Here is an 11096-nt window from a genome sequence, read left to right on the forward strand (position 1 = left end):
CTGAGCCTTGCTGAAAAAAATAAAAAGTCTTGGTGCCCATAACCTCAACCAGGACTCTCCTTCCAGTGTCCCAGCTCACTCATTATGTCTTGTGTGTCTGTTAAGTTTGACAGTTCACCCTTTAAGGCCTAATTATAGAGATTTAAATATCTTTTCACTCTTCTCTAGGTTTCTTTTTGCTCTTCTCAAACTTGGGACCTATCTTCCTTTAAGTTTATTCTTATGCACTGGAAAAAATACTATTTCTTCAGAAGCATCAAATGATACCTTTTTTTTTTGGTCCGGTTGTGGAGCCTGAACTCCGGGCCTGGGTGCTGTCCCTCAGGTCTTCAGCTCAAGGCTAGCGCTCTACCACTTGAGCCACAGCGCCACTTCCAGCTTTTTGCTTATGTGGTGCTGAGGAATCTAACCCAGGGCCTCAGGCATGCAAGGCAAGCGCTCTACCACTGAGCCAACTTCCCAGCCCTCAAATGATACCTTTTCATCTGCCATCAGCACCAACCAATAAGTGTAACTTTGTCTTTCTCTGCCATGCCTGATTTTTATTCCCATGGAGCTTTTTGCCCTACCAAGAATTCCCCTGCCCTGTGCCTAGCCATTGTGCTTCCCCTGTAGCTGAGATAATAGTGCATGCTACTCTACCTACCCATTACTTGAGATGGAGTCTTTCAAACCTTGAGGTTTTCCGGTCTCTGTCTCCAAGTGTACTAGGATTTATTGAGGATTAACATAATTGCTCAGTTTTATATGTTTTGTTCTTGGTGAGTTTTTAATTAGGAAAAGTTATGATAGTGTTGCAAACTAAAGCTTCAGCTGTTAATCATAATATAAGCACATGTATAAATCTATTTGAGTCCAGGCCCTTCCACCGAAACATTTTCATATTGATTTGGGATGAAGTTGACTTTGTTTTTTTTTTTGTTGCTGTTGTTGTTTGTAGTAAAGGTCACTTATGTTTGTTTTCTGTCTCTTAGAGTTCTGAAGTCTCTGGAGCAATATCCTCAGCTTGTAACAAAGAGCCAAATATGCAAGTATAATCATTGCTCTATTACTTAGTTTCCTTTCAGAGTGTAAATTTCCAGTATTGTAAATGTTGTCTTTTTCCCTTGTTGGTAACAAAGGGTACTCATGATTTCTAAATCAGAATGCTGTACACACTCATCTTCGGCAGCCAGCGCTGATGTGCAGCAGGTCGTTATGTACTGCAAGGAGAAGCTTATTCGTGGAGACTCAGAATTTTCCTTTGAGGAGCTGAGAGCACAGAAATACAATCAACGAAGGAAGCATGAACAATGGGGTACTTGTATCTCATATTTTGAGTTATTTGTATGTCATTTAAAATGGTAATTGCATTTTTCATCAAATAATTGACAATGCTGACATATTGCAGAAAATGTGTGTAGCTTATCTGTAAGAGGCTTGGAAATCTTTGCTAAACATGAACATGGCAGCCATGCTTGTATGGTGACTCAGTCCTTGTCTTCGCAGCATTGCTCATGTAGAGAGAACACTGCACAAGAATCTATGTCATTAAGGTTTTTCAGTATGATCTGTATGGATTTGTACTTCTGTACAGCAGTTCCAAATTTGCTGGCCCACTTACTTATACTATGACAGGATTAGATTGGGAATGAAAGTTCAGAAGAGATTTTCCAAGTTCTTTACCTACTTTAAACAAGTGAAACAAAAGGAGTTCTCTGATCAATGTGCCATATTATTTATGGCTATAGAGAGGGCTAAGTTTAGTTCCTCACTAATGTATACCTTAATAGAGTTTGCTCTTATTATAACAACATAGACCCTAGGAAAATGAATCTTCCACTCAAGATTCTCTACTGGGGCGGGGGGGCTGAGAAGGGATGTGAAGGGTAAACCAAAGGAGGAGGCTGCAATGCTTGGTAAGAAATGCAGGCATTATCCTGCCCATGTAATTAAATAAAAAAAATTTAAAAAAAATTCACCTAGGATCACCATTTATATCTATCAGCTACTGAAAAAATAAAAAAGATTCTCTACTACGTAGATGAGACTATAACCATTCTGTGAGAATATTATTTATGTTGGATCAACAACCAAGAGAATGATCAATTCCTACTTCATACAGGACCGGACCCATTTTGAGCTGTGCATAGATAGGTGTAAGTCTCCAGTCAGGCTGTGGTATGGCCAAGTAAGCTGATCATAGTGTGCTCCATGCACTTAAATGTACTTCACAAAAGTACTTGGAGAGGTCTTTGTATTATTATTATCTTTAAGTAGTTATACAAAGAGGTTTCAGTTCAACATGTTGCTTGAAGTTTGTCTTTGAAAAACTGAAATGAAAAATCATTTTCAAAGTCATGATTGCTTATAAAAATATTAGATATTATACTGGGCTACTACAAAATAATATTGTTGATTGCCATGTCAATTCTTTACAACTTATATATGCCCTGAATATAATAGTAATCATGGTGGTAATAGATAAAGGTTATAATTAAAAGGTAAATACATGGTCTGGGAAGGTGGCTCAGTGGTTGAGTGCTTGCCTTGCATGCATGAGGCCCTGGATTCTATTCTTCAGCACCACATAAGCAGAAAAACCTGGAAGTGGCCCTGTGACTCAAAGTGGATTTTCAGTTCTTCAACTTTATAAATATGAGCAAGACAATGCCATATTAAAATAGGACCTTTTACTCATTTTATATATATTCCTCTGAGGACCTGGATTTAAGCTTTGTAAACAAACTGTTTTTTTCTAAAGTAAATGAAGACAAAGATTATATGAAGAGCAAGCAGGCTAGTGCTTTTGAAGAACAATTATTAAAAAAGAAAATGGATGAGCTTCACAAAAAATTGCACCATGTCGGGGAGCCATCCCACCAGGACCCCTCTGCTTTTCAGGAAAAGTCTGAGGTATGTCCCTGCTCTTTTCCAGTGAAGACTATAACCCACCTGGTGGTGTTTGTAATTATTGAGTATTAATTTATAGTTCATAATGTTTGCTTAATCTTTCACATAATGAATTCTTGTCCATGAAAAAGAATACTGTGATAATCAAATGTCTTCTTTGAGAATATTTTGAAATTATTTTTAAAATATAGCCAGGTGCTGGTGGCTCATAGATACTCAGGAGTTTGAAATCTAAGGATCACAGTTTGAAGCCAGCCCAGGTACGAAAGTCCATGAGACTCTTATCTCCAATTAACCACCAAAAAAAACCAGATGTGGAGCTGTGGCTCAAATGTAGAGTAGTAGCCTTGAGCACAAAAGGTTAAGTGACAGTATCCATCCCCTGAATTCAAGCCCCCGGACCCACAAAAAATAAAATTAAATATATATGTATATATATATATATATATCACAAAAGGTTAAGTGACAGTATCCATCCCCTGAATTCAAGCCCCCGGACCCACAAAAAATAAAATTAAATATATATGTATATATATATATATATATATGATTTATTTAAATCTAATAAAAATGTATGCTACATGTATATTTAAGCCTATATCTTTTTAGGAAGAACATTTGTTAGTAAACGTGTATACATGGATATACACACATATATATGTGTCAGTGGATGTTCTTCATTGCTACTGCTGTGGTTTGTGTTTTGCTCTGACATTTCAGCTTAGAGAAAACTTATTTTCTGCTTTTTTGAACCTAGCACATCTTGTAGGCCTTTCACTTGCATATAGATCCAACGCATATTGAAGTACAGTCTTCTGTCACTCCTTACAGAAGGACACATATGTCCTATAGCAGCTGTTACAAAGTAAAGCATGTTGTAGTAAGCATGCTTATACATATGGTACTTTTAGTCCATAGCATCCGTTACACCCTCTTTCATAGTCTAGTAGTCTAGAGTCTTCTTGAACAATTCTCCAGAAACCAACCTCCCATCTCCTTTTCAGATGGAACATGAAGATAAATAGCTGTATCTACCTACAATAGTGGTTTCTAAGGGTGTTTTTTTTTTTTTTTTCCTCAACAGAAATACTTAATGCATTCTAGAGACCAGGGAACTCCTAGACCAGTCCAGCAGCTATTTAGGTGTTAACATTTCTCTGAGGTCTGGTTGGGAGTAGATTATAAATCATATGCTTAATCTCCTGTCCTAAGCCAAAAGCTTTATGGAATTTGTCTATACAGTAGTATAGGGATATATTTTCCAAATGGGCTGACCAGTGTAGGCAAAAACCTTATCAAAATTCTCAATGCCAAATCTTTATATTTGAAGAATCCATTTCTAAAATATACCCTTATTTTTGTCAATAGAGCTCTTATTATTTCGTACTGTATATTTCCTATAGTTTTCTTGTTCATTTTGATATCTGGTATAGTATATCTCTGCTTATTCTTCTTAAAAATATTTACTCAGAATTGAATACTGGTAGAACATCTGTAACCCAAAAGTCTGAAAAGCTCTAAATCTGAAACTTTGAGCATCATACATAGCCAGCTAGCACTGAAGTTTAGAATTTCAGAGTATTTTGGACTTCAGATGTTTGAATCAGGGGTGTTCAACTAGTAAGTCTAAGCAAATATTCTAAAATCTGAAAAATTCTGAAATACTTTGAGTTCCAAATGTTTCAGATAAGGGATTATATTATGATTCTTTATCTTTATGATTCTGTTAGGTGAGAAAGTGGTATAAGTCATTTTGTTACCCTTATTGATGACTACTTTGTCCATTTTTATGTGAAATAACATTTTTACCCTAGATATTTGGAGTTTGTTTTTGTTTTGTTGGGTTTGAATTCAGGACCTGGACAGTGTCCCTGAGCCTCTTAGTGCTCAAGGCTATCTCTCTAACACTTGAGCCACAGCACTACTTCCAGTTTTTGAGTGGTTAATTGGAGATAAGAGACTTAGGACTTTTCTGCCTGGGCTGGCTTCCTACTATGATCCTCAAACCTCAGCCTCCTGAGTAGCTAAGATTATAGGTGTGAACCACCAGCACCCAGCTGTTTTGTTTTTGTTTTTGTTTTCTGTTTTTTTTTTTAACAAGAATACTTTGAATTACCCTCTGTCTTTAACTTTGTAACTTTGCCTAGGTTCTGTGTACATATAGTAGAGAAGCAAAGATTTTTAAGTATAAAGCTTGTTACCCTTCCCATAAATAGCCTATTTATTGAATAGAAAAATGGCTGCCAAGGGTATTTGAGCAGGACACAATTGTGAGCATTTGATAACATTGATTCGTTGGTCAGTTTCTCAAATTAAGTAGAGAGAGGGAAGATAGTTTTAAAATACTGATATATTATAAATGCTGTTTATTTTCTTGTGGTTAGAAATTTGAGCTGTGGGCTGTGTCCATGCTCAGAAGCTACAAATTTTTTTGTAGCTGGCTTCATTTTCAAATAGCTGAAGTGGTAAGGTGTGCTTCAAAGGGAAAGAAATCTATACACTATGCTTCAGAAAGCTCTAGTGCTTGATTAGTAATATCATGGGTTTTTTGTTTGTTTTGTTTTGTTTTTTGCTTGACATGATAGGTCACTCCAGCATGTATGGGGCCAAGTGTAGACTTCCAGCGGGAAGTGAGAGCTCCAAATCTTCCAACCATCAGTCATCAGTCCTTAAAGAACTCAGAGAACCCTAAAGAGCCACCACCTGTTGTCCCTCCTGCAGCAACTACTATTACTGCTACTTTGGTGTCCCCAGCCATCAGCCAGAGTGTAGCTCCTCCTGTTCCTTTAAAGGCCCAGTCAATGACAGACTCCAGGTAAGCCCGAGGTAGTCCTGAAGGTATCAGTTATTTAAATGGCATTTGTCAGTCTCTTTTCATGATCCACAATATCAAGAACAGTATTTGAAAATGAAGGATTCTTACTTTTTTAAAATACTTTTGGGAGCAAGTATGTTGTTTAAAAACGCCCCAAATCCGTCACACTTACTTTATGACATGCTTCTTTAGAAAAGTTGTTTCATTTCACGCTTTTCTCTTGAATTACAATTTCCATTTCTTTGAAACCTAAATCTCTTACACTTGAAAAATATACAGCTGCAAACTGAACTTAACTGTGGAATTGCAGATACTATTACTATCCAGATAGTTACTTGCCATGTTTTCTCAGTCCTTCTGTCCTCCCACTGGAAACAATTTGGTATCATTGTCCATGACTATATGCCAAGATTTACCCTCACATTGCTCTGAAGGTCTTCTCCCCAATTTTGCAGAAGTTTTCTACATTGCAGTTGTTTGTTTTACATTTATATCTTCAATCATGCAGCAGTCTTTTAACTCGTGATTTGATAAGAATGTGTAAAATTCAAATTTCTTAAGATGTTTTAGTTAACATTTTAAGGTTCCTTTATGAGAATTCCAGAAGTAGTAGATGAGATCCATTGCCCCAAGTATACTTTTCAAACAAGCTCTGGTTTGCATACATTTTGCTTTCTTCCTTGGTAGCTGTTATTTTTAATCCGGACATTATTTTGTGACTGTAGGCTCATCACTGAAACACCAGAGCTTCCCCTGTTTCAGGTGCTTGGAACTGGATGTTACATTTAACCTATACTATAAATGAATGCATTTAAATTAGAGAAGATGTTACGCTATCCTGACACATAAAGAGATGGTTATTATGTTGCTAAAATTCAGAATCAGTAATTTACACAAGTGTCAGTACCTGTGTTTTAACCACGGGCTTATAATTGTTGCCTAATTTCTTTTACTATTATTTCTTGAGAATTAGGCAAAAGGTATATATGTAGTTTTATTCTTCAGCATATCTCAAGAACTTCTTTTGCAGATGTGTGAATCAGAGTACTCATGAATTCAAGCCACAGATTGGGACTGAAATGAAAGAAGGTGTGTTTCATTTTAATAACTTCATCCTGACCTGTTTGTGCAGATTCCTTTTGGTTTTACTCATTGTCTGTGTTGTAGCTGTGCTTTTTGGAAGGCTTCAGACAGACCTTACTAAACCTAAGTTTAGCAAGCTTGTTATTAGAGAGCAGAGCCCCAGACCATTTCAAATCAAAGTAGAAATCCACTTCTTCATAGTGCAGAAGCCTTTGAAAGCCTAATTTATTGAGGCTGGGAAAATGGCTCATTGGTCTCAGAGTGTTTGCCCTTGCATGCATGAGGCCCTGGGTTCGATTCCTCAGAACCACATAAACAGAAAATGCCAGAAGTGGTGCTTGGCTCAAGTGGTACAGTGCTAGCCTTGAGCTGAAGAGCTGAGGGACAGCATCCAGGCCCAGAGTTCAGGCCCCATGGCCCACCAAAAAAAAAAAAAAAATCCTAATTTATGACAACTTCTATTATCAGCATCTTAATCTAAAATGATTGTCATCTTTAGTGTGTTAGATGGGAAAAGTAATCCAGTGTATTTGCTACTGTACTGGAGGCATTTGCATAGCTGATTGATAAGAAGTTGTATACATTAATAGGTCTCATTTGGATATTAGGACATTTGAACTTTTCCTCCATGTGAAGGTAGCATGATATCCACTGACCATTTGTGGAAACTGGCTTCTTGAAACAGCTGACCATTACACCAAACAGCTGAGACTTGTTGATTGCACCAAGATATGGTGCCTGTTCCCCAGACACCAGTCATTGTACTGAGTACTCAGAGAGGTAGCTGTGAACAGAACAGTGAAAGTCTCCCAGGACAGGAAGTACAATGATCCCTCACCTATTGTGGGAATTACATTCCAGAGACCCCTGCAATAGGTGACAATACATGAAGTAGCAGCATTATATTTATTTTATGATTTATATATTTTAAGGCTTTATAAACCCTTCTCTTCTATAAACCTTTCCTACTTTCTTATTAACCTTTCCCACGCTCTTATAAATAATTCATATACTTTTAAACACTTAGTACGGTCTTTAACTTATGAAATTTTAACAACATACAAAATTCTATGAGTACTGTCAGTGAAGTATACTACAACTTGAACAATGAAGATCATGTATTACATAGCTGTGCAGTACTGGTGGCGGTGAAGGTGATACCAATGAGATGAATGTACTGCACAGCCAAGAAGAGCCTTACAGCTCTTCTGAAAGCACCACTTCATCAGACACTTCATCAGGTGGTGCAGTATTTTCACCCAGGGCTGTAACTTCTATTTCTGCTAAAGGCATAGGCGTAATTTTTTGTGTGAGTGATAAACATAGTTATGGGGAGTTGCTAGCACTTCTTTTTCTTCTGAGTGAGGTGTTTTGTTTTGTTTTCTTATTGTGCAAATACTAGACAGAGGGGTTACAATTACAAGGGCAAGGTAATGAGTACATTTCTTAACAAACATTGTTGCCCCCTCCTTTGTTTGCCTCCTCCTTTGTTTCCCCTTCCCATCCCTTCCCATCACCACACCCTCACCCACCCTCTCCCAAGCCAAAGTTGTAAAGTTCATTTTCGACATAACATCTTGCACATCTCATTGTTGCAATGGCTCCACCTGTATCCCTATTTAAACGATTTGTTTTTTCCCTTCCCCTCCACAAATTATACCACTCATCAAGTACAGTGAAAACAGGGGTTATACTGTGGGGGAGGGACATACAAATCAACAAAGAAATATCTCATAAATATGTTAGAAACAATAGCAAGCAAGAAGAAACATTTGTGTCCCTGTCTGACATGCCACTCTCAATTGTATTTACGAAGTGCAACAAATGAAGCATATGGAGATCCCATTCTTCAGCTACTTGCTGAAGTTCTTGGCCATCCCAACCATAGTTGGAAGACCAATCAAGTGTTAGTCCAACCTTCTCCTCTTCTCCAACCTTTACTTCTTCTTGGTCCTCATCTTCTTCACCATCTCCTCCCAGTAGTTTTGCCAGCTTCACAGCCTTTGCTACTGCAGAGTGATGGACTTCATTGGGAGAATTCCTTACAATCACGGACCACTTCTGCTCACAAATTTTTCCAGCTGGCATTTACTGTTATACATCTCCTTTATGGCCTTCTGAATATTTAGGAGCCATGATACAAATATGCCTTTAGCAAGAAGTTTTCACTTGTAACCACAGCTTCAACTAAGTTTTACAGGGCATTTCACATGTAGAGCCTTAAAAGTGGAAGTAATGCCTTGATCCACACACTGAATGAGCGATGCGGTATTTGGTAGCAAAAACTCTTATCTGGACACTATTATATGACAGTTTGACAGCATGGACTCCAGCATTGCCCATGATCAGAGCACTTTGTACTTGAGGTTTTTCTCTGCTAGATAAAGCTTAACCTCCAGGATAAATCACTGGTGGAACCAATCAACTGTGAGAGTTTCATGATCCAGGCCTTGGAGTTGTGCATCCAATACACAGGCAATACATTCTTATTTTTGTTTTTTAGGGCCCTTGGGTTTGGGGACTTAAAATAAATGCCTGCAGCATTCCCACATGTAATCAGAGTTACCCAGTCTTTTGGGGCCTTTAAATCAGGGGCTTTTGACTTCATCCTTCATAATAAAAGTGTGAGATGGAATTCATTTCCAAAATGAGCTGTCACATCCATGTTAAAAACGTGTTCAGGGGCTGGGAAGGTGTCTCAGTGGTAAACCGCTTGCCTCACATTCATGAGGCCTTGGGTTCAATTTCTCAGCACCACATAAACAGAAAAGGCCCGAAGTAGCACTGTGGCTCAAGTGGTAGAGTGCTAGCTTTGAGCTAAAGAGCTGAAGGACAGTGTCTAGGCCCAGAATTCCAGCCCCATGACTGACCAAAAAGAAAAGAAACCTTGTTCAGGCTTATAGCCCCTTTCCTTGATGATGGAGTTGAATATATTCACATACTCTTGGCTCCAGCTTTATCTACAGAAGCAGCTTCTCCATGTAGAGAAATGCTCTTGAGTCTAAAGCATCTTTGAAATTTGTCAAACCAACCCTTGCTGGCACTGACTGGGGTTGATCTGATGGGAGAAACACTTGACAGTCCTGCTTCCACATCGTCATCCTCGTCACCAACATGAACATCCATGCTTTCTGCAAATGATCATAAAGTTTCTTGGCCTTTGTCCAGATAGTGTTGGTATCCAGTAAGATCTTCTTCTTGCTGCAGTCATTTATCCATAAGGCCAATGCAGACTCCACCCTCACAATGGCCTGATTGGAGGAAGTGACCACCCTCTTTGCAATCTTGTTAAAAGACATTGTTGCTGCAAAACTGATGTTCTTCTTGTCTTTATATAGCCAGCAGTAGATTTGTTGATCCCGTAATGGCGGCCTACAGCGGCATAGCTTTTTCCTTCCTTTAACCTGTCCAGAAGTTCCACCTTTCCTTTGATGGTAAACATCTTTCTCTAGCACTTGGGTTGGCCCCCGGAAGCAAAGACACAGAATGTTTAGGTGGCATCATAGTGCTTGAAATAAATTCAAACTTCTTCTATGAAAATTTCACACCATGGCAGAGCAACACTATGTGTAGTAATCAATTTGTTGATGTGAAGTGGACAGGGAGAGATGCTTAATGTATCGACACAATATGGGAGACCAAACAGACCAATGCTACAGTCACTGAGCCAATCAGCATCCAGTGCTGTGGTCAGTCACCTTCCATTTCATCAGCCAGTAGTGTGCCATGTACAATCTCACATTGGCAAACTTGCACACACGGTAGTGGCTTACTGCATTTCCATTGTATACAGTAGTTTTCATCCACTGATGAAATACATATTGTATTTTATTTCAATTTATTATTATCTTAATATGTTTTAATTAACATTTATAGTGTTATATTGTTTAACATATTTGCACAAAATAATTAAAATAACTTATGTAAATACCTATATACTACAAAATCCAATGAAATGGTGAAAACTCTACCAAATTAGCTATATATTTTTTAACCTGTAATACAGTGAAGCCACAATAAGTGAACCCCGATATAGTAAGGGACACTATATTAATACTGAGGTTGGATTTCTGAGAAGGTAATAATGAATGACTAGAGATAGGAGTTATCCATATAGCTAAATTGACAAGTCTGTTTTAGGCAGAAGGAGTAGCAAGCACAGAGCCCTCAGGAAAGCCTCTGGTATGTTCTAAGTTCAGTAAAGACACTTCTCACCTATAGGGTGAGCAGGGGAAGGAAGAAGAAGTTGCATAAGACCTATGCAAACAGGTTGGGCTGATCAGAGCTTTTTACACCGTTGTCTGAC

General features: G+C 38.1%; 1 protein-coding gene across 1 annotated transcript in view; it reads left to right on the plus strand.

The window, feature by feature from the left end:
- LOC105988177 (mitotic checkpoint serine/threonine-protein kinase BUB1-like) overlaps positions 1-11096 on the plus strand; it is a 42380-nt gene that overhangs the window by 12246 nt on the left and 19038 nt on the right. Inside the window, exons 7-10 of the mRNA XM_013019720.1 lie at positions 975-1027; positions 1122-1297; positions 2744-2895; positions 5478-5707. Coding sequence (XP_012875174.1) covers positions 975-1027; positions 1122-1297; positions 2744-2895; positions 5478-5707 — 611 coding nt within the window. The remainder of the gene's footprint in view (positions 1-974; positions 1028-1121; positions 1298-2743; positions 2896-5477; positions 5708-11096) is intronic.

This window comes from Dipodomys ordii, unplaced genomic scaffold (assembly GCF_000151885.1).
Source record: "Dipodomys ordii isolate 6190 unplaced genomic scaffold, Dord_2.0 Scaffold47, whole genome shotgun sequence".
In the NCBI taxonomy this organism is placed as follows: Eukaryota; Metazoa; Chordata; class Mammalia; order Rodentia; family Heteromyidae; genus Dipodomys; species Dipodomys ordii.